Genomic DNA, 24,544 nt, shown 5'->3' with positions numbered 1-24,544 from the left:
CTTAAGGTTCAGCAGAATGCATCTTTCAAGGATTACTTGTTCAATTTGGAAATAAATTCCCTTATAGCATCACCTTAGTCGGCTACCATTTCAAGCTAAGAAAATGTTCTCCGGGATGGATTTGGATAGATCAAAACAAGAATGAGACTTTTTTTTTGTAATGTAAGATTTTATAGATTTCTCTATCAGTTTGTGTAATCCTCATGAGACTACAAAGAAAACCAACAGTTGCATAAACTAAAATGTGATATTCAAAGTGTGAAGTTCACTGTTGTGCAGCATTTGAAACCAAACCAGGTTTCGACATGTCTATGAATCTAAGGCCGGATATAGAACAAATCTCAACCTACATTAACTACCCTGCATACAGCTATGCCAAAAAAATGTTCACATACAACAGAAACTAGAGATTGTGCTTCCTCATCAAGATCAAAAGTGACTACAAAAGTAAAAAGCAACTCTTATAAGTAGTTAAGTCAGCCAAAATAACAATATTGACAGTTGTAGGATGGTAATGATTTCAAGAATGCTTAATTATGTCCAGTCATGTCCCATGTACAAAATGGAACAGTATTATAAGAATAAGATTTTCTCTCTCTATTTCCCAGCTGAAAGATAAGATGCAAACACACTCATCTGAGTTATCCCCCAACCCCACCCCAAACATACAAACTCTCAATTGCGTTACCAAACAATATACAAAGATATTGTAATCCTAATTTAAAGCTGACCTTTAATGAGCCAGCAGAACAGGTAATATATACTGCACCATCAATTTGTCAAAATCTTCTTTATCCAGGCTGGTTGAACAAGAGCAAAAAAAGTTGTACATTCCTAAAGAGGTCAGCAAATGCAGAACAAGCTGTGGCTCCCAGAAAGTCTAAGGATCGCATTAAGAAACCGCCTCATGTTCAAAAAGAGTCAGCCAAGCATGGTATATATCTAGAATTCTTGCTCCAATCATATACATTGTGAGACCATTAAAGTTTAAACCAATTCAACGCCTCCTGCTGGCACTGAACTCATCTGCAGTGTTCTACCGTTGCCAGGTGCAAGAAACCGAACAGTGGGCAGTGAAGTTTCAGAAACAGATTCAATCTCAAGGAAATCAAAATCATAAGCACCAGAACGCTTCAAACTCCCAACAAAAACAAGAGCAATCCATCCTAACAATGTCAAAGCCCAGTAGTTGTTCATCCCATGAATCAAACCCCATCCAATAGCATACCCAACAATAATTCCTGACAAATGCCCAAGAAAACTTGCTTGAGGAACAATAATCGACGTGAAGATAAGCGATTCAAATGGTGCAAAACTAATAGGAAGAGAAAGAAGCCCAAACAAATTCAATTTAGAAGACGGTTGCTTCACAGACAAAATCGTCATCCACCCAAAAACAACACAGGAGTACCCAACAGCCGTTACTCGTCGAAAATGCTCTAACTTTAGCTTATTAATCAGAATATGATAAGCCCATAACACCAAAACTCCAGATAATACAATCAACACAAGAGTGTAATGAAGATAAAACTGAAACCCAAGACCAATATCCCCTAATTGCTCCACAACACCAAGACTCCAAAGAGCACTCATATTAAACACAAGATGAATCACGCTAATATGCGCGAAGGCCGATGTAATTAACCTCCAATGATGCCCTTCAAGAGCAGTTTCATAGCTCAATCCAACCTGAGAATACCCAATATTTTTCTTTTGGATATAATACCAAATTGCACTGCAAATTGCTATGATACAACTAGTTGCTGGTTTTTCCAATATCTCATACATCAATGGCTTCCCCATTCTAAAAATAATTAAACCCTAGTTTTTCAATAAGATTAAGGGTAATCCCAGGTCATAAATTGCAATTAAACCCACTAAATTAAGCTTACGAATCACACAATCAAGGGTTTTACGCAAAATTTATGAGAAATTAAATCCAAGAATCAATCAAGAGATCAAATTGTTAAGTAAAAATGGGTAAAGTTTACAAATTTGAGAAAAGGGTACCAAGAAATGTACCTCAATTAACGAATTCCAATGAAATTTCAACTCCTATGAACAGATTAAGTGCAATCCGCAAAATTAATTGGGGTAATTTGTGTGTTGAAAATTAACAAGGGTTTTAAGTTTAAAATTAAAATAGCTGCAACAAAGAATTGAATCACTCGAAACAAGAGAGAAAAAGATGAAGAGAAAATAGGGGCACCGACGAAATTCTGGAAGTTATTTTTGATTGTGGCGTAAGCAATAAGCAGATGGTTCGAGAGTCTTCCGTACCTAACGATTGAAGGAAGTGTGGTATGTGCACCTCCCTACCTAGCCATGGCTAGGTTGATCGAGCCACGCCTATTTGGGCACATAGCCGGAATCGGACTATTGGTTGGAAGGTGTGAATCTTGTGATGAACATAATTAGATTTGGGTCGGGTTTTATTTGTCTTACGGAGTATATTAAGTAATTACTCCGTACTTTACAAAAAAAAAAAATAGGTTGATTGATGTACCAGCAAAAGGTTTAATTAATGAAAACATTAGAGATCTATTAAATACTCGGTAATTAAATTCAACTAACAAAACAAAGATGTTTTGAGTAAATACTCCGTATATAGCATTACGGAGTATAATAAATTGGTATGTTCACTATATTTCACTTTAATGTCACGAAGGGTTGTGGTATCTAAGACTCCTTATTTTTACAATTGATCATGGCACATAAAGCATTATGTGATCAAATCCACTCCCTCGATTTTAAAATGATTGACACATTAGTCTTTTTTTTACTATTCATATACATATTGAACATGGTTTTTGTAATAACGAATAAAAAAACAAATTTTACTATCATGCAATATATTGTTTAATAGGAATTAATATTCATGATATCAAATTTTTTTACGTTTTTTTTTTTAAAAAATTAGTTGTATATATGTAAGATCAAATTAGTGCATTGACATAATGACATTGTCAAATTTGACTGAAATATTTAGAAACGTATTAATTATTAAGTAATAAAAATGTGTATAAATACCTTGCATATAAGACCTAATTTTTACATTTGAAATTAGGTAGCCCTTATTTTCATAACTTATAGCAATTATTTATTAATCAAATAATTTCACTCTCTTGGTTCACGTTCTCTAATTTAATCTCAATTTTTTTAATTTTTACTCAATCTTCATCATGCTCTTAGTTCACATTCTCTAGTCTAATTTAATCTCGATTTATTTTTTTAACTCAATCTTCATCATGCTCGTAGTTCACATTCTCTAGTTTAATCTTAACTATACGTGGAGTTTTATTGAATAATGATAAATACTTGGAGAATGGAAGTAATTGTTGATCATATTGGACAGATAAAAGGGAAAACCAAGATTAATAAAAACTATAAGTATAAAACTCCATAAAAACACAACCAATAAATTGTTCTTTAACTCTCCATAATATAAATGAAATAAAATTCTCAAAACCAATATCTATTGTGCGAAAAATCGCTTATTCTAAAACATTATTACGCGTAATAAAATTCTTGCAAGTAACTAATTTTACGTCTTCTTAATTTGGAGGGGGGAAGAAGATCTCATCAGAAGTCCTCTTCGATCGAAACTGCTGCTCGATTTCGGTAGGCACCTTAAAGGCTGCTTCTAGCACTTGTGGTGACAATGCCTTCCACACCGAAGTCTTCCCGGCCAAGTGTGTAAAAACAGGACTGCAAGCGCCACAAAAAAACATTTAAGTTGCGTGTTAGAATTCATGTCACATTTTAAATGTACGTAAACTTTGTTTAAGGTAAGAAAAATAAACATAGAGAAATTCCTAATGTTGCGTATCAAAATATACTAAGGTAAAGAAGGTACTTACTTTGGGGTACTAATGATAGAAAACCACTCTAAACCTTCATCATCAGCAATCTTAGAAACCACAAAGAACCTAGGCACAATGAACAAATTTCCGGCCTTGACCGTGGTTTCCAACACCCTCTTACCATCAACCCCGACGACTTGCACTCGGCCACTCCCTCTAACAATGTAGGTCACTTGAAGCGCAGAGTCACAAGAGAACCCGGGCGAGCACATAGCCTTCCCATTGAGCCTAACAAGGTCAGCCCCAAGGCCAACCTCACCCACCAAAGGCAAGTTTTTAGTGTTCAACACTACAACTCTTCCTCCACCCTTGATGTCAACATCCAAAGGTGCTTCCTCGCAGTTCAACACCATCCCATCGCGGTGTTCCTTCCTTGGTTCGGGCATATTATGGGACTCATCAAGCTTGACTATGCCATTAGTTGGTTGGTTATTGACTAGGGTCTTGACTACATCCTCGGGTAAGTCCCATGCTCTCCCTACAAACTCGGGTGTGAATCCGGTGAAGATTCCATTGGCTCCGGTGAGTTGAAAATCAGTGAACTCACCGCGCTTGTGAGCCTTGGAGGTTTCACCTAAGAACAGGACAGTTAGTTCAGTGTCCTGTTTGTTGTACCACCATGTGACAACCCCGAAAGGCAGAGCAATTGCATCTCCCTTCTTGATTGCAATCACCTTCTCCTCTTTCTCAGGGAGTACAATTCCAGCTACTCCTTCACCTAATTATGTAACAAAAAATCATGTGTTAATGTTACATAAATCATACTACTGAAATATATATATACAAAAATAGTAACAAAAAGGCGGTGTTAGGACACTATAATTGACAGCCTCTTGAATCAGAAAGACTTTGAAACCAAAAAAAATCATCTTAAATGAATTTCACAAGGCCAGGTTTCATTATTATTAATAATCAAACAATCAGGTTAACACAAGCAATTAACGAGTCGAAAATTGACTTTGTTTGACCATGTAACACAAACAATTAACATCTAAATTACAAACTCTAACACTTCGAAATGATGCATGATATAATTAACGTGTTACACTTTGTCATCATAATATAGTACTAACATACGTAATTGGTCGAAAAATAATGGTGCAATAAACCTCTACTTACAGTTTATAGAGAATCATGTGTTATACTCGATCATATATTCATATGCAATCCTAATAATACTTGTAAAGAAGCAATTGTTTGTATACAAATCTAATAAAAATTCGATGATGTTGAAAAAAATATACTACCTCCGTTACATATTAGTTGCAACTTTGGAATATTTTATCTCTCACAAATAATCCCCAAAGTTGCAACTAATATGTAATGGAGGTAGTAATAAAAATTCAAGTTAAGTTTATCAAGTATAAACAAGTAATGTATACAATTATTTAAAAACTAATAATTATAATAAAAAATTTTAAACAACTTAATCCATATGAATTACTAATACGTGGTAAACATCAATCATCCTAGGGAAAAAAATTCAAAAATATTGAGGGTATTTCAAAGAAAAGATTAATATTATACCTTGAAGAACATAAGCAACCTTAGAGGAATCGGAGTAACGAGGAAGCGCGAAACCATGTTTGTTAAGAGAAAGCTTAGCGGCTCCAATGTCACCTTCCTTAAGCATGGGAAGTTCAGAAGGATTCCATGAATGGTAAGAACCGCCTTCGCCTCCATAGATCTTCTTTGACAACTTTGGGGACAAATCAAGCTCCATTATTTTTGGATTAACTAGAGAAAATAGAGAAAAGTTTAAGGGTTTGATTTCTTAGAGAACAATTAAGTCAATGAATAGGTACGTAAGAAAAAGAGAAGAATTAAGGGGTATTTATAGGTTTAAATGGTGTAACAATTACATTATGATAAGGATTATGATAGTTAACTTGGATAAGAATATTAAAATTTAATTATGTTAAGTAATTTTAGATAATATTTCAATAATGATATATTTTTGGGAGGATTCTACATTAAATAGGATTTTTAAAGTTTATTCTACATGGCCTTGAGGTAACGTTTTTAGTAGCAAATTCGGATAATTTTATACTAAGTTGGATAAGCTATATATATTGAATATGTTTTTAATTTAGACAAAATTGAAATTTAATTAAGGTATTTTAATATAAATAAATATATTCGCCTAATTTGCATGATATCTAAACTTATTTAAGGTAGTTTTGGATAATAATATTATTCACCTAATTTGCATGTATCTATACTTAATTGAAATTATCTAAATTTTAATTAAGGAAATTTTGGATAAATATATTAGTATTCACCTAATTTGTATATATTTTACCTTAATTACCTAAACTTATTTGGACATGTTGTAATGCCATGTAATCTAATCTTGTCTAATATACAAAAATATAGACTTTGATGTTAAAGGAAACATTTTAAGATTAGAATTTTGATTTTCAATAACCCATACAAATTAAATTGATTGCTATTTTGCTACTATTAAGCTAGGTGAATTGAATATACCTTTTCACGAATAATGGCGTTAAGATGCAACCCTTGGTTACTACGGAGTATAAAATAAAATAAATGGTGTTGTGTCCAAGATAATATTATGGTATAAAAATAACGTATTATAGAATATAGAGTACAAATTTAAATGCAAGCCTACCATGCAACGATTAATAACTACCAAAGTACCAAGATTTAATATTATAAACCTATCAATTACTATGAAATACAAAGTATGACTAATAAATTGACAACAATAATATACTCATAATTTTGTTTCTTAACAAAATGTAACATAATTATTTTTTTTCAGTTCAGCTCCTAATTTCCTTCTCTTATAAAATATTCATTTCATTTCAATTCAATTCAGTTCAGCTGAGTTCAGTCAATGAGAACAGGTCCTAAGTCATTTTTATTTGAAGGAATTTAATTTAATCAATCATTTTTAAGTATAAGTTGATTAAATTAGTTAAAGTTTACAAATAACTGATTAATGAGACACCAACCAATATCCAAACATTTAGGAAGGATAAATTCATATTTTTTGTATTTTTAATCGGTAAGATACATAGTAGGCTCTAGCCTGTCACACGAAGGGAAGCGACTAACCATCCTTTCATCTCCTAGACTTAAACCTATCATTTAGAAAGGATGAACAACAGACACAATACATCAACCAACATCATCAAGAAAATTGAGCAAATTTTCGTATGCATTGCCCTGACGGAAAAGTTAGAAAGATATTAGAGGCGGATATTTTTTTAAAAGGAAATTTTTAATTTATTTATTATTGTTATGAAATATTGTATGGATATCCATTATCCTCCTTTATCATTTCGGAATGTTCTAGAACTAGGGTATATTGTTATCTAAGCAAACCCTAGTTATATTGTATGTATATATATATCTCCTCTCTATGGAATAATATAGACTGATCTATTCTCCCTAATTTCTCCTCTTTCTCTTTAATTTTATAAAACGTTATCAGCACCATAGCTTAATATAATTGATCGAATTATTTGAATTACGACGCATATATAATTCATCCGTGATCAGGTATGTAGTCACCCCTATTTTGATTATGTTATAAAATTTCTTGAGTAACGTGAGTACAATTGATCATTTGCACAATAGATTAGTTTGTTTCTTCTGCTTTCAATTTTCTAATATATCTACCACCCATTAACATGGCATAATCAACTAGCAACTTTACCACAAAACTATATTACGATTTGGTTAATTATCTAGTAACATGCATGATTGATATTGTACTTTCTTAATATAGTTTAGGATGCAAAGTATAGTTCCGAAGTCTGCAATCTTATTTCTGCAATTTTGTTTAATAGTTATTTATATGTATTATTAGATCCAATTCTTTTTAACTTATTACCTTGAGTGATTAATATTAATTGTTCAATAAGCAAGTATTAATTTATTTATTTTACGCTTGTATAATGTGATAATTTGACATATCAAAAGGTAATTTGATGGTAGTGCCAGCGTAACATATCTATATGCAATTTAACTAAGTGGTGATGAGTGTTTTTATCACATATATGATGATGACTGATTTTCCATATCCGTTGATTTACCTTGTACTCCGTATTACAGTACCAATTATAGATTTATTTGCAAAGCTGGCCGGATTAATAATTTTCGTAGTTTTAATTGACTTTGAGATTAATCCTAGTTTTATCTTGAATAAGTTTGGTTGCTTCATATTGTTTATTCCGTATTTGGTTTAATGTAAGGTATAGTAAATAAATTATGTCATTTTAATATATCTATATTATAATTTCATTTGCTGATTTTAGAATCGTAACTGTATTTTATACCATGAAAAAAATTGATTTATTCCGTGAGTGTTATATTGCTAATTTCATTTGATATGTTATGGAGAATACTTATTGGTTATAAGTCTATCTAGCGATTTGTTAAAAGAGCTTAACTTTGATTGAATTAAGTGACTTTAATTTGATGAGTATGGATTAAACTTTGTGGACTAAATTTTCATGGAAATGCAATGAAGTCTTTAAAGATGATCAATATTGCTTGTACTTTATGAATGGAATTACTTTTTTGTGGGTGAGGAAATAATCTCATTGGCCATATGAATATTTGCTTTAAGATATTTGAAGTCATTATCAAAATATATATATATATATATATATATATATATATATATATATATATATATATATATATATATATATATATATATATATATATATATATATATATATAGCATTATTTTTAATATTTGAATGCATGATATCATATACTTAATTAACTATATATGGATATTTTCTAGTTGACCTCCAATTATGTTAATCATATTCCATCTTGTATTATTTTATTCATTTATTTGTTGATTAGATGGAAAAGGAGTTGATTGATAAATTATCATAAGTGATGATAATATGAGATTCGACATATAATTTCTATGAAATGGTCAACTTTCAAGCTAATACTCATTTGCATCCCCATTTTTGGGACTTGAAGTTTCACATTTTGTTTTTTTAAATTGAATGATAGCTAACTAGACTCACTAGCTCATTCCCAGAAGTGATATATTCATTATTTTATATAATCCTTGCACATAAATAATAAAATATATTGATGGTCAGTTTGATATATACATTAACTTAAAAATCAATGATTTATTAAATAGAAGTGGCCACATGTTAATTAAATATTTTGAAATAATATCATCCTGAAGATGGATATAAATAAATGTCATTGATCATACACTAGTTGTAAATGCTCCAATTAAAATTGATGTCCCAGATGGACAATACTAATTGCTTATGAACCTATAGCGTGTCTGAAGTGTGATAAATCAATAGAATCTAAAGATAATTAAGTATCTTCGAAAAGGAAATGAGCCACCATTGACAATGACGATTTTGAGGAAGTGATAAACTACATTATATTTCTAGAAGAAATAACTTTTAGTAAAAATTTTATGTTCCATGATTTTATAAAAGACTCCAAAAGAGTATGAAATATCCAACAAGATAAACATGTATCAAGTTTATAATTTAAACTCCAATAGAGTATGAGTAATTATTGGATAAAATATTAATTGATTGTCTTGCCAATTGTATAAAGAAACACATATTGGTGTTATAATATCACATCATATTCATGGCCATGCATTAATTAAGTTTAATAAAGTGATCACTAGTGTTGGAAAACTGACCAGAGCTCAAATTTAGAGAAGTGATTGGATGTGATAATTAAATTAGGCCATCCGAGTTTAATAATTACCGTTATGTAAACCTGAAGTTTCATTTGATATTGTGCTGACGCTCTCTCAATGTTAGATGTATGAAATGAATTGAATGGCAAGACATAACATTGAGATTGAACTATATATATTTGGATTGTGATTCATACTAATTTGTATTGATGAAAATTTCAAGAGTTAATAGGTTATAAAAAGGAGTAATGGGTGACCAGAAGTTCACCAAAATAACGTATATATTATTGTAAACTATCAGAGAACCGGAAGCTCACCAAATACATTATTTAAAGCTTTAAAGATCCAGAAGATCACCACCTAGTAGAATTACAAGCAAGTGATCTATGCTTGTATAACAATTGTTTTGATTGGGGCTATTATATGTCAGCACATATGAAATAGGAGAAGAAAGAAAAACGTACAACTGCACAACATATGCCTCCCCATTGACATTGATCTCCAGAAGAGAAAATATTATTGAAAATTTAATAATAAATACACATGAAATATAAAGTTAATGAATAAATGATTCTTTATCGAAATTGTTCTCCAGAAGAGATAAATTTTGATTGTGATCCTCCCAATGAAATGAATTTTAATGCAAATCTATATACTAAGTTGGTATAGAATTAGACGCCCTTATAAAAGAGATATTTTACCAACTTTGGGGGAGAAGAAATAGCAAAAGTTGGAAAAATCGGAAAAAATAAAATAAAATAAATAAAAAATATTTATGATCCCTATAATAGTAGTTTGAAAAGTTATATATATGCCAACTTTTGTACATATATTATCAAGATATGTTGCACATTTATGATTTGATTTGTATTCAGTTATGACTCATGTTGCATAGTGTTGAAGATACATTTTGGTCATATTAATTATGTTTATACATTGAGATAAAATCTTGCCAATTGTACTTGAATCACTACACCCGAAGTGTAGGTTGTATATGACCGGTTCCAAAATAAAGATTTGTTTAATAGATATGATATTTGGCAAGATAGTGCAGTTGACACTAATAGTGTAATAGTATATAAATACCATAGTGTATGGAATACCCTAAAAGTGGTATAGATATCTGAATTATTATAATAGATGGCCTATGATGTAAGAAAAGTTATGATGGTACCAATGAGAAATGTATTCAGATATCATAGTAAAATAGCATGCGGAATGTAAGTTAAAGGAATTTTTTTTAATACCGGTACATAATGGAACCGATGAATAATATGCATATGCATAATGGAATGAACTAATGAGTAAGGGATCTGAAATATATGTACATTTTGATGTCGACATAATGATAATGATCATAAGTTTATCATGGACCCGAAATCCAATGAAATATGGATTTTTAAATCCACACTGTACAGTGTCTTGCATCATTTTGAGTCTTATTTTCATGTGCATGTGTGAGTCATAAGTTAATAGATATTTATTACATATATAGGAAGTTGTTAGATGCATTATTTTATTGTATATTTGTTAATATGTTATCATATTTTCTATATCTCATATTGCATGCATTAATTTCATACAATAACCGTGGTGTATGTAAATGTTCATTCAAAGTATAGTAAGGTATGTTTACAACTTTGATGAAAAAACAATTAGAAAGAGATTAATATTCCAATGTGCTTATAATTGTGATGAAATTATTGATGACACCGATTTAATTGCACAATATGAATTAAGAAGAGTTCCTGAAGAACTTATATAGACCTATTGTAATATCCAGTCCTACAAAGTTTATATCTTGAATTTGCAATTATTATCAAACTCTTGAAAATCTATGTATGTGACAACATTATTAACATCTCAACCTGAAGTTTGAGCATATGAGAGTTAATGAAATTAACTATTTGTATTTGCAAGAGAGCTATCGTGTCGATTATGAAACGTCTAAAGAATATCAATGGATCATTTATGCGTGACAATGTTTTCTTATGGTCCAGAAGAACCATAATTAGCGTATATAATTCATAATAAGCGTGTGTTATATTATAATTCATATGAGAAGAATGATATTAATAATATCAAGCTAAGTTTTGTCATCAAATTATTACTCGTATTAATGAATGTTTGATCAAATAATGATCATCAATACTTATTATCAACGACTTCCAGAAGAAGTCATAACCGTATAACTTTATCCTTTGAATCAACTATTAAACAGAGATTTGAAATATTGATATTAGAGATAAACACATGTATGGTGAAATGAAGACACTTCACATGCTAGCGTGAAGACTTGAAGATGCAATTTCAATTTAAGAGGATCAAAGATCAACAAGTGATATTTTACCAACTTATTAAAAGATATCCAACATATTGGATTCATTGCTGTGACACTAGAAAATCTCAAATAATGTATTCATCAAGGGGAGAAAATACGGCTGCACTCTTTCCCTTGACCATGGTTTTGTCCCACATTGGGTTTTCCTGGTAAGGTTTTTAATGAGGCAATATCTCGAGCGTATTACGAAAAATGTTGTACTCTTTTTCCTTCATTAGGTTTTTATCCCACAGGGTTTTTCCTAATAAGGTTTTAACGAGGCACAATATTCGATAATGGACATCCAAGGGGGAGTGTTATGAAATATTGTATGGATATCCATTATCCTCCTCTCTATGGAATAATATAGACTGATCTATTCTCCCTAATTTCTCCTCTTTCTCTTTAATTTTATAACAATTATAATATTATTTGTGATAATCTGGACATAATATGACATTGGCTTTTCCCGACTGATACTGTAATTTTTTTGAATTATAACGTGAGATTAGACAATTTTATCCAATCTATGAGATTGGACAACTGTTATTCTAATGGCTTCATGTGTAGGTATAACATCAAAAATCAAGCACTAATTCAGCTAATTTAGTATATGAAACATAAAAACAAACGAAGGAAACAGCCCGACGTAGTATAAATCTAATAATATGCAGAAAATAAACAGATGTTACTGACACTGTTTCAAAAAGCTGAACCACACGTTCCTAGAGTAACAAAAATGGAGTAGTATTGAAAATGATTTACGATTCAATTAGCAAGCCACCTAAAGTAATCACATAACATTTGCCAGTGGTGTCAACAAAAGTGTTCTTCAGCTCCAGCTGCGAATGTCCCAGAAAAAAGATGAACAACTATTAGTATAAATGTTGAGAATAAAGCATATGACAGATTGAACTGCCAAAAATAAACTCCATAAGCATTATTGTGACTTGAGGATTGGGGCAACTGCCAAAAATAAACTCCATAAGCATTATTGTGACTTGAGGATTGGGGCAAAGCAAAAACGGTTAGTTGTGTTCCAGTTATAAAACCAAAGCCGGGTTATGGAATCTAAATTTCTGAAACTTCAGAAACAAAAGGAAACAAATAATCTAGTAAACACACGTTTTCAACTATATCAATGTTCACCAGCAACCTTTTTGGTTTCGACTTCCTTAATTCCTCCCCAATTTCGTACTTGTATTTTGTATCTACCATAATGTCACATTTTCCTCTGCCAAATGAAGCTTTTTCCAGGAAACCCTTAAGTTTGCCGTCACTGCAAGTTTCTCTCTAACAGCAACATTTTTTTTCATATTCCTCTGTTAATAGCAAGTTACACTTAAGCACTGTCAATCTGTAATAGCTACCCCCACACTTTCTTCTCAAAACTACCAATCTCTATTACCTTGTTAATTTGGACATTAAAAACAAAGTCACGTGCCAAATACTTCCAACCATGACATTTAAGATAGTATATCCACTTAATTTTCACATCTTTTGAAAGTATTTTAACATCACAGAAAAATGCCCATCTACGTAGTACATGATGCTTGAGGACTACTAACATATGATATTAGGTAATGAAAATTAAAATTTAAAGCTTGCCAGCATTATTTAAATAGAAATGCATAGGACTGTAGGAGCAGGTGGATCAAAGCTAAAAATCACATTTCAGCAAACTAGAAACTTTGATGATCAAAATGTTATGGTGTCTTATCTACAATATTTTAACAATTTAGTCCAGTCTCAAATTTAAAAATAAAGAGCAAACTGAAATTGCTGCAGCGGCCCTGCTAGCTCGGGTAAATGCAATTTGTCTAAAATCTATGTTGCCTTAAGCATTAACAAAAAGGCATTTTGTCTACAGATTATGCTTAGCTTAAACATAAAAAAGAGCTGAAGTACCTTTAGGCTTTAGCTGGTGTGGTTGTAGGCTCGTCCTGAGGCTTCATAGCAGGGAAGAGCAAGACTTCCTGTACATGCAACACAAGAAGTCAGGCCTCAAATAGGCAACCATGAAATTTAGGACTACAGAATTAATTAGTTCGCATGCACCAACATTCACGTGCAGAGAAAGGTGTGCACAAAGAAGGAACCAGAATTTAACCTTTATATTTTGGGAATCTGTCAGCATCATTGTAAGTCGATCAATACCCATTCCCCATCCACCAGTAGGGGGAAGCCCATACTCAAGAGCTGTACAAAATGTCTCGTCCAACGCCATTGCTTCATCATCACCAGATTGTCGATCCTGAAAAATAGACGAGAATTTTAAAACAATCTTGGATACTGAGATGACCAATATTTCAGTAATTAAGATCAAGCTTTCAGCACCTTCAGTTGTTCAGCAAATCGCTGGCGTTGTACAATAGGATCATTTAGTTCAGTGTACGCGTTGCAAAGCTGAGCAATGAAAAAAAAAAAAAACACTTAAATTACGCAAAATTGGAAGAACGCCGATGAAATGAGAAGGACAAAGGTCAGGGCGTCAGCCACATACCTCATGCTTGTTCACAAACAATTCAAAACGCTCAGTCAACCCAGGCTTTGACCTGTGCCATTTAGCTAACGGACTCATTATCTCTGGATGATTAATGATAAAAGCTGGATTTACGCAAGTTTCCTCCAAAAAGTGTCCCACCAACTGCAAATAAGATTAAAGCATAGTAAGCTTCAGAGGAGAAGTGGGGGGATAGGGTGGGAATAAAGCAGGCACAGAACCAGGGGGATGCAAACAGCTGAAATAACTGATGAGGCAAAACTGTACTTATTTATAATGGAATAATATAACCCAAAACAATCTTTTTAATTTTTTTCACAAAGGCTAACAGGCCGAACACTATGTTTGGATAGCAATTATGAAGGGAAAGGGAGCGTAGTGGAAGTAAAAGCAGGGAGGGAGAGGGTAAACTTCTATTTTCTTTCTAAATCTTTCCAATGTTGAAAGGATTTCATTTATTAAAGTTGAAGGAAAATGCCAATTCCTCCCCTTCCCTCCTTTCATATGCTATCCAAATAAGGGATGAATATTCCCTCTTTTTTTTCCAATTAAATTCCACTATTTTTTGTGATGAACTCAGGTCAAGGGCAGCCTATTCGGGTCTATAGGAGGAGGACAACCGGGCACCAAGACTCGGGTCAAGGGCAGCCTATTCGGGTCTATAGGAGGAGGACAACCGGGCACCAAGACCAACAACAAGGATAGCAGCAGCAGGGGAGGATTCAAGGCAAGGCAATTCCAATTAAGTAGAAGACAAATACAATTAAGAAGAAGAGAACGAAAGTCAGCAGTTAGTTTTATTATGTTTTAGTATGGTTTTTCCTAATTAAGCTAAGTACTCACATGTAGCCTTAAGGTCAATGTTGACCATTAGAAATTGTAGTATAAGAGTTGTAGTCTGGGAATTAAGGAGTTTATCCAGAAATTTGTGAGGAAAACTTGGAGATTTGCAACCTCAAGTTGCTAAGGAGAGTTGTAGCCTCAAGCTACTAAATTGTACCCTTTTGCTATCAAAATTAATGGAAAAATAAGTCCTTCTCTCTTATTAACATTGCTTAGTAGTCTTAGTTCATTACATTTTTTCTTTAATCAATCAAAACCCCACTATTCTTTGTATGACAAGTTTTAAAGTGCTCCTTAATTTGGAGAACAAATCCTAAATCAATTAGTCACAGCCTAAACATTGCTTTTGTTTAGTCTCTCTCACACACACACATACACATGGGCCTGTAAAGAAAACTGCCCACAGAACTTCCCTTGAGCTTCACCAAAAGCAGACAGCTATTACCAACAAGTATGCAACACAAATGGTTTCCAACAGCTATTATCAAATACAAATATTGGATTTCAGGTTAAACAACCACAAACATTAGAAAAATTTGCCAAACAACCGCACATGCTATAAGATTTGCATTAACCATCTCAAATAAAAGGGAACTTTGATGTCAAGGCAATGTAGATATAAATAATATTTCCACGTCCATATCATTATAGAGAAAAATAGAAACTCACTTTATCCAATAAACGAGTAGTTGTTTGTGGAGGTGGGCATTTCACATCATACTTTGCACATGCATTGATCAAATATTGAGTAGTCTCTTCACTAGCTAAATCCTTGGGTATGGACAGATTTGCCATTTTCTCTAATTCCTCTATCATGTCAATCCTCCTGCAATACAAGGATTCAAAGGGTATTTAATATATGCAATTTCCAAGACCTATTATTAAAACACTCAAGTAAAAATAATCAAGATGGTATTAACAAGACACATACCTGTAAGGAGGAGTGAAATCAATCTCAATAGGCTCCTTATCTAGCCCATTTGCATGAAACTTAATGACATAACCACCAGTCAATTCCTTCACCATCCCTGTTGGAACACAAATGGTAAAGAACTTAAGACCATCCATGGAGAGAGGAAAAAAAAAAAGAGTTCACCAAGATTATCTATTTCATAGGTGCTTACCACTCAACAACTTTTCAGTCATCTCCATCAGATCATTATAATCTGCAAATGCCATGTAAAACTCGCATGAGGTGAACTCAGGGTTATGTGTCAGGTCGATACCCTCATTTCTAAACAGCTTCCCAATTTCATAGACACGGTCTAAGCCACCAACAACTAGCTCCTTCAGATACAGTTCGGGCGCAATACGCATATATAGCTTCATATTTAGGTCATTGTGATATGTCACAAATGGGCGAGCAGCCGCACCACCAGGAATCATGTTCATCATTGGTGTTTCAACCTGAAGTGAAGGAAATAAATCGATTTTGCATTATAAATAGGATGAGTGTTTCCAGACGTAAGAAAGGATTCCAGAGATGAAGGATGATTTAGCCAGTTCTATAATGACAATAAGATAATTAAGAAACAAAATAACAATGTAGAACATGAAATTTCAGCAAATACTCCACTGATTTATGCATCAAAATTCTAACAAGTATGCCATTATGAAAGGGTAAGTATGTTTATAAGTAAATCGGGTTTACTAGAAGTCTAGAATTCACCCATTAATCAGAAGATTGCAAATGGAATTGCCAAATCATATTTATTCCAAATAAGGGACTGGGCATTTTCAAGAACATTAACCGTTTATCCATCTTGATAGTTTTATAAGAAGAGAAAGGGGCAGTGGGTAATAACTTTAGAATAAATAAGACATTGGTAAGGGATCTAGTTAGAGGATGTACTTATTTCCTCTACATAGGGATATAATGGGTTGTCATAGGTTCCTCCATCAAGCCCTAGCAGCCATCAACACTACCTCACCTCATCCACCAATGATTTATCTTTGCCTGTATTTGAATCTTAATAACTCTAATTCATTTTACTCAATCCTTCTGCAGTCTCAGTATTAGTTATTACCTAGACATAACAGGCCTCAACATGAATCAGCATTGGTTCCACCCAGCCACCATCAGTTTATCCATTACTGCATATATTAATCATCCGGTAACACTTCAAGTTCATGGAACCTCTAATTTTTATTGAAGGGGTTTGCCTGTCTAAGGGTTTTGGTTCTTAGTGTTGTAAGCTTCTCATTCCATACACATGCTAATACGCACATTTTCCATAATGTCCAATATCCAGCTCTTCTATCATAACACATTTCTGACCATGTCTAATCCTGCACTAACTTTTCAGTCCTGTCACCAGGTGCAAAAAATCAAAACAATGGCAACTACAGACTTTAAAGCAAAAGCTTGGGTAGAAAAGTAAGGAGATAATTGGAAAAGGGAAAATATTGGGAAAATAAAGACCAGAAAAAGCCCCTAGAGGAGTGATACCAAATTCATTGATAACCACTCTGCCTAGCAAAGGCAAAGCAGGTGGCTATACCAATCCAGAATACTATTATGACAAATAAATAATGACAGGCACAATAAGAAAGTGAACAGCTACAATGAAATACATCGTGACATATTACTAGTAAAAAATGAGCAGAGTAAATAGATATTTTGCAGTCCCAGTAAGTGCTGATCAGATGCAGTTTTGACCTGCAATCAGTACTTCAATGATTAAGCTATTAATGATAATTTGATATAATCATCTGGTGGTAAGAGTAGTGCCTAGTGCAGTGTTAAAATTATGATGTTATCAGTTTCCCATGCACATGAAAAATATTTCCTTGATGTTCAGCATATTAACTACTTGTACAGAACTCACAAGCACAAAACATTTATTATTGTGAGGATCAAAGAGAAGGAAATGCTAATCCTTTAATCACCCAAAAATAACGAAAACATAGAGAAAATTTTCTTTTCAGAACCAAGAGGATAGCACAAATTTTCAACAGTGAAGAAACAAAAATTTACCTCTAGGAAACCAAGATTGTCAAGAAACCTCCTGATATATTGAATAATCTTTGAACGGGTCCTGAAAATTTCTCTGACCTCAGTATTTAACATCAAATCCAAGTATCGTTGACGATAACGGGTTTCCTACAAATAAAATGAGAACAAACATGCAATCAGCATGGCTACCAAAAAAAAAAAAAAAAAAAAAAAAAAAAAAAAAAAAAAAAACTCTTTTTTTTTCAAACAAAGAAGTAAAAGCTGTGCAGGAAACAAAACAATGTTTCATTCCCCATACACAGCAGACAGCAATAAGCATTTTAAAATTGTACAGCTTGGCAATGCTTAATTGCTTGACATTCCTATAGAGAAAACCTCAAACTTTAAAATGTAGTGTCATACCCTAAACAAAGAATTATGCGGACCGTAAAATTATATCCAATATATTAGGACAACAAAATAGATAATCTTCCTTTCTGTGAGAACTCCAAAGACTAAGTTAGTTCAAGGGATTCTAGAATGAGGTATGGGTTTGAAATGGATAATACCCATACCATGCAGGTAGTTGACAAAATACTTCCTCCGTTTTTCATTAGTTGATGAACTCAAACTATCTCAGCATTTTAATTCTCTCAAGTCTTAAATTTACTCTTTCCCCATACATTTGTTCCCCTCTTTCTCCAAAGAAAAAACCAGTAGGCATATTTGAACAAACCATCCATTCGATACAGATTGATTCGGTGAGAAGCAATGGTCAACAGACACCAGAAATCAGAAGAGCAACAACAGCCAGCGGATAGAGCCAAGCATGGTTAGACGCTACGAGAAAAGAATAGGAGACAGCCACTACACTATTTCGGGTCTTTTTTTTATATTGGTTTCTGGAAATTGGAAAAACAACAAAGCATATCAAGGAAATTTTGGTTACGGGTAACAAATGTACATTTCCAAATACAGTTCCCTAGCAGGGAACTCAAAGGAAAATGTACATGTTACAAGTCTACAGCTTACTGCAAGTAATGATGGCAAAAACAAACAGGATAACAGGGATTGATAAATTTAGTTCGGCTACTTAAATCATGAATAGCTTTTCACATTTACATTGTAAAATCTGAACCAGCAAAGCATCATTCAACCAGAGCACAATAGCAATTATCATTAAGTGGTCAACCAACACTATACACTACGACATAATTGTATGAAACTATATAATTAGTAATGGTGCAATACATTAGGCGGCAATACAGTGCTATGGAAAAGGGAGGAAGACTTCCTCAATTAGGAATTTGATTAAATGCACAAGCCCATAGCTCATAAAGTAAAATGGTATAACATAGGAGCCAGAAAGCTAATTGCATGCTGGCGGGATGAAGTAAGCAGAGGGAACAGTCAAATGTATAACTTTGCAAAAAAACTCTAGTACCTGATCCTTCAAGATGTACAAGTCGGGATTTCTTGTACTTCCAGGGACCCAGACTTCACCTTTCTGAAATAGAATATTACATTATAAGTAGAGCTGGAAAGCTAAATTGGCACTGCTCAAACAAAGATAAAATTAACTATCTTTACATTGGCGTTCTCTGAAGCAGCAGCAACACCAGGCTTCTGTCTAGGCATCATATGGAGGCAATGAGATAAAACAACAAAAGACTTGGGGAAAATACTTAGTTCCCCTCTCTTTGTTTTCCCTACATCGGAAGAAGATATATCAGTCCAAGAGGAAAGGCTGACAAGATTGACAGCTCATATAGGTAAGGTGACACTGCATAGGAAACTCAAAGAAGACTAGGGGGAGAATTGATCTACAACTCTATAATAAAACTTCAAAAAACAACTGACATTGAACTTTCTATACTTCCCTTACAGCAAGAAGTTAAAAATTGACACTTAAACATCCATCCATTTGAAGTTTTACAAACCTAATAGTAACATTAATGAGAAACTAAGTACTAAGTATTAAGTATTAAAAATTTTACGCAGGGACACCTGGCAAAAAAATGTAGTTTTGCAAATGCTTGACATATCTCACCTACCCTAACAGTTCCCCTCCTTCCTCCCCACCCCCTAAAAAAAATATATACGTCGTGTGTTTGTGTAAAAGATAGATAAAACAATACAGAGCATTTATCTCCAAGCATTGATTGAACAGAGACTAGCTTTTTCAGACAAAATCATAAATTTTAAAACACAAACCTGGGAATCCAGTTACACCGACTATATCACCACGTTTCACAGAAGCGTGGAACTTTGAAAATTCAGCTTCGTCCAGCTCAGAAGTCCTGCAAAATGAAAAAGTTACTAGTGTAGAGCAGATTTGGAGAGACCTAAAGATGTGTTCCATAAAAGTAACACCACCATACTACCTCACCACCCCAACCCCTTACCACCAAAAAAGCTCCTTATGTAGAAGGTTGTCATTGTACCTTATTTCATTCATAAATTCTACGAAACAAACATTACATCCATGTATGCATTATGTGAAAGAAGAAGATTAATAACATGGTAAACAATTACCTGGCATCAGCCATCACTTGGACTTTGACACCTTCGCCATGCAAATCATAAAAGAAAAGCTTTGAAGATGATGCACGCTTGCTCATGATTCTCCCTTAAAAAGAAAAGACAACACATACAATATCAAAAATATGCTAATCATTCAACGACCCTCTAATTTGCCAAAAAAACTTAACATTCCCTACCAGCTATTGATACTTGCACATCCTCAAGATGGTCCCCATTGTTCAAAACACCATACTTCTGAATATATTCAGGGATACTCAATGTAACAAAGAACTTGTGTGGGTACGGATTAATTCCTGCCGCCTTCTGTGCATCCAGCGATTTCACCCTGTTCTCAAAGTATTGCTGCCACAAAACGAAAAAACCCACAATTCAATAAAATCAACAAAACAATCCTGTCTTCAAAAGATTCGCCTAATAACAATCTTGAACATGACCATGAACTAATCAAAGCTAACAATAACATCGAATAAATTACATACAGTAGGGTCCATATCCTCATCGTCAGCTAATTGAGCCTTCTGACCTTGAGAGCTCGGCATTGCAGCCTACACACAAAACAAAAGTTACAAAACAATCAGCACATAAAATCATTGAACACTATATATAGAGAGAGTGTTTACAAGACTAGTCCTAAATCTGCGATAAATATCATCTTACTATAATACCTATATTTATCACTCACTAAGTAAGTTGCACTTCTTTCCAGATAAAATTCATATAATTCGAATAATTCCAAAGAATTTACACAATATTCATACAAAAACTTCACAAAATCAAAATGTCAGAATACAATTTACAAAATTATAATCACATTTACAAAAATTAACTCAAATTCTAAATAATTGATAATTACACCTACTTAGCAATTCATATTCATATACTATTAATTCATAGAAAAACTTCCAACAACCATAATTCTGGTCTAAAATATAAACACAATTCAATCAAAATAACAGAAAAAAAAAAAAAAAAAAAAAAAAAAATCACAAATTATCCAATTACCTGCTTAGCAGCCTTCTCCTCCTCCTTACGACGACGCTCTTCTTCTTTCTGCTTGTTCTTCATTTGCTTCTTAAGCGCACTAATTCCAGAAAAACAAAATCAATCAAATTGCAGTACAAAAATTTTAAAAAAAAAATTAAAAAAAATGAACGGATTGGATGAATTGATACTTCTTGCTGAGTTCGGGTTCAGGATTAGGGTTAGAATCCATAGACAAATTAGCGACGGACTTGGCAGCGTCGTCGGCCGGAGACGCCATGAATGACGACGGAGAAGAAGAAGAAGAGAGGAGAGAGAAAGAGTGCGGTGGTTGAAGATGGGCGGCGCTGAGAGTGAGTTGAGTGAAACAGAAAAGGAAGGTGTTAGGGGTTTTGGTTTGGGCTTTACAAATGTTTCATTTCGTAGAGTTATTTTATGGAGACATTTTTGTTAAGTAAATAACAATTTAATAATTACTTGGTCACCAAGTTTTGATTTTTTTGTTACTTGGTCAGCAAGTAATTTTAAAAAATGACTTCTTAATGTTTAAGAGTAACTACTATTTACCCCGCACGATGTACGGGTTGATTTTTTGGTTAAATCAATCAAAGCCATAAATGAGATAATTTTTTGGTTAAATATATGGTTTCAATTAAATACTTGTACTATTTTGTATTTGGTTTGTTCTTTGATTATTTTTTTTTTTTTAAATCAAAATATGTGTGGATATAAATTGTATTTTATTAGTAAAATGAAATACTATGTAAAATAATGCAATGCATTCTTTTTATTAACAAAAACATTAAAAAAAAATGTTTCCTTAGTTAATATCAAGAAACCCGAGTAAGCCTAGGTTTATCACAAACGGCGTTTTTGGTAAATAAAAAGTATTGGTTTCTGCGCTGTACAAATAAAAAGGATGAAAATTGATGGAGTTACAGAGAGCTTTCATCATTGAATTGAAGCCGGGAGGTGCGGCAGAAATTAGTACAGTACGTGTAAGCTCAATAATTGTGAGCTTCAATGGAGGAATAAGTTAGCTTCAATGGACAACCACCATTTCTCCACCGGATTCTAGCAGCTTCGCCGCCAAATTAAACTAAAACCCTAAGAAAAATGGAGAAATCAAGGGCATGGTTAAATCTAAAGGGTAGAGTTTTTCCGTCTTCCTCCATTAAAGCTACTTGTGAGCTTTATATATAGTGTGTTTGGATTGAAGGAAATGGAGGGAAAGGAAGGGAAGGGAAATGGAGAGATGGGGTATCTATCATTTGGATAACAAACGAGCCCAAACGAGGAGTCCATGGTAGCCCAAGTGGCCTTGCCCGGCCAAGAGAGCTCCCGCCCAAAGGCGCGCCCGGCCGGGCGGGGCGGAGTAATGAAGCAGCAGCTGGCGCCCGAACTCGCGCCCGGCCAGGCGCGAGAGATGCACCTGATAGTAAAAAGGCGGGCCTGATCGGGCGGTGCCTCGCCCGATCGGGCGTGTGTCAGTATTAGGAGGTTTTAATCGTCGTTTAAGTTTTTTTAGTTTAGGATTACTTGCTTACTATAAATACATTCGTTAAGCAAGTTTAAGATCTTTTTTTACTTTTTCTTACTTTTTCTCTTAGACTTTCTCTCTCTACTTAGCTTTTAGATTAGTTTTCTCTCTCTACAACTTTGTTCTTTACTCAACTCTTAATCCTGATTACTTTGGGAACAATTTCCTTTTTCTTAATCTCAGTTATTTATTTTATTCATTCGGTCATGTCTTATTTTATTGCTTTGATTAGTTTAGATTTAATTATGTGTGAGTAGTTTTCTTTCTAGGGTTTGTGAGGATCCATAAATAATATGAAGGGGTAATTTATTGTTGTTGATTATCAATGCTAAATTAATTTCCTATTGATTGATTTAATGCTCTGTGACTAGATTAGGCCTGATCTTTTATGCATGAGTTTGACAATATTGATTCGAGATTCGAGAGATGAGAATTAATGTTTAGGTCTAGTTTCAATAGGCAGGTTAATTTATAAATGGTTAAGTCGAGATTCGAGAGATGAAATTTAATACCGGTAGATTAATTCTGTGATTTTAATACGTAGCGAAAGCCCTTTATGATCTGATTAATTGATGCATTGATGTTTGATTATTATGTTTTACCCTGGAATGTTATTTATTGGTGAACCTATGCCCTAGGTCTTTTATTCATTGATTTCCTCTATTTTTATTCTTCTCTACTTTTACTCTTAGTAGTTTAGTTATCCTTTGATTACAATATATTGGTTACTTTATAATTTAGATTGCTTTAATTAATTAGGAATAGAAAGACCAGTTTCCCTGTGGATTCGACCCTACTTCCCTGTTCCCTATCTGCATTAGTTAGAGGATTTAGGAATTACTTTTGATTGGGTGATACAACTTTAGCCTGTCACTCCTTCGAGACTTCAAGTGATGATTTCTCCTCCAACTTGCCACATGCTCCTCCGAGTGACGACTCAAATGACTCGTCGTCGTCGATGGATGGGCCAACGAAGATTGATGATAAAGCTAGGTGGGTTCCCGGTTTCTCAATGTTAACATCGAAGGGAAAGTTAACGCCATTAGTTAGATTGTCTAAATTAAATTACACATATATATATTCCTCAATGCACACATAATTGTACCATTTTAACCCCCTTGATAAACTTTTTTTTTAACAATGTTAAAATTGAATTTACTCAAGAAACACACATTATGATAACTAGTTCTTTGCCTAGGGCTGGCAAAAACTAACACGACCCGAAAACCCGACTTGAACCCGACCTGAAAATAGCGGGTTTGGGTTGAGGTTCTTAACCCGAAAAATTAATGGGTTGAAACGAACCCGACCTGATAATTAAATGGGTCAGGTTAAGGTGTT

General features: G+C 33.4%; 2 protein-coding genes and 1 pseudogene across 2 annotated transcripts; all 3 read right to left on the bottom strand.

Moving 5' to 3' along the window:
• Positions 1 to 436: 436 nt before the first annotated feature.
• Positions 437 to 2,274, bottom strand: LOC145630394 (RHOMBOID-like protein 13 pseudogene; annotated as a pseudogene).
• Positions 2,275 to 3,432: 1,158 nt separating this feature from the next.
• LOC145632563 (11S globulin seed storage protein Ana o 2.0101-like) lies at positions 3,433 to 5,586 on the bottom strand. Its single transcript, XM_081684929.1, has 3 exons — positions 5,391 to 5,586; positions 3,861 to 4,581; positions 3,433 to 3,708 (listed from the first exon to the last, which is right to left on the bottom strand). The coding sequence occupies exons 1-3, from the start codon at positions 5,584 to 5,586 to the stop codon at positions 3,555 to 3,557; spliced, it is 1,071 nt and encodes a 356-aa protein (XP_081541055.1). The 3' UTR covers positions 3,433 to 3,554.
• Positions 5,587 to 12,478: 6,892 nt separating this feature from the next.
• LOC145631851 (lysine--tRNA ligase, cytoplasmic-like) lies at positions 12,479 to 22,039 on the bottom strand. The gene is made up of 17 exons (XM_081684054.1): positions 21,855 to 22,039; positions 21,685 to 21,763; positions 21,162 to 21,227; positions 20,859 to 21,024; positions 20,674 to 20,767; positions 20,353 to 20,438; positions 19,729 to 19,847; positions 19,583 to 19,645; positions 18,181 to 18,306; positions 16,328 to 16,610; positions 16,135 to 16,231; positions 15,873 to 16,029; positions 14,361 to 14,504; positions 14,195 to 14,263; positions 13,968 to 14,111; positions 13,766 to 13,833; positions 12,479 to 12,699 (listed from the first exon to the last, which is right to left on the bottom strand). Exons 1-16 carry the CDS (start codon positions 21,941 to 21,943, stop codon positions 13,768 to 13,770), a joined length of 1,848 nt encoding a protein of 615 aa, XP_081540180.1. The 5' UTR covers positions 21,944 to 22,039; the 3' UTR covers positions 12,479 to 12,699; positions 13,766 to 13,767.
• Positions 22,040 to 24,544: the final 2,505 nt, after the last annotated feature.

Source organism: Chenopodium album, chromosome 5, assembly GCF_948465745.1.
Source record: "Chenopodium album chromosome 5, dcCheAlbu1.1, whole genome shotgun sequence".
In the NCBI taxonomy this organism is placed as follows: domain Eukaryota; kingdom Viridiplantae; phylum Streptophyta; class Magnoliopsida; order Caryophyllales; family Amaranthaceae; genus Chenopodium; species Chenopodium album.
This window is presented reverse-complemented; position numbering and strand designations above follow the sequence as displayed.

What these genes read in the sequence shown, in the direction of transcription:
- LOC145632563 (XM_081684929.1), bottom strand. Translation starts at nt 5,586, where the DNA reads ATGGAGCTTGATTTGTCCCCAAAGTTGTCAAAGAAGATCTATGGAGGC. An exon ending in GGTTGCTTATGTTCTTCAAG is followed by an intron (nt 4,582 to 5,390) that starts GTATAATATTAA and finishes TTACATAATTAG; the next exon opens with GTGAAGGAGTAGCTGGAATT. An exon ending in TCTATCATTAGTACCCCAAA is followed by an intron (nt 3,709 to 3,860) that starts GTAAGTACCTTC and finishes TGGCGCTTGCAG; the next exon opens with TCCTGTTTTTACACACTTGG.
- LOC145631851 (XM_081684054.1), bottom strand. Translation starts at nt 21,943, where the DNA reads ATGGCGTCTCCGGCCGACGACGCTGCCAAGTCCGTCGCTAATTTGTCT. An exon ending in GACTGAAAAGTTGTTGAGTG is followed by an intron (nt 16,232 to 16,327) that starts GTAAGCACCTAT and finishes GTGTTCCAACAG; the next exon opens with GGATGGTGAAGGAATTGACT. An exon ending in CAGATTCCCAAAATATAAAG is followed by an intron (nt 13,834 to 13,967) that starts GTTAAATTCTGG and finishes TTGCATGTACAG; the next exon opens with GAAGTCTTGCTCTTCCCTGC.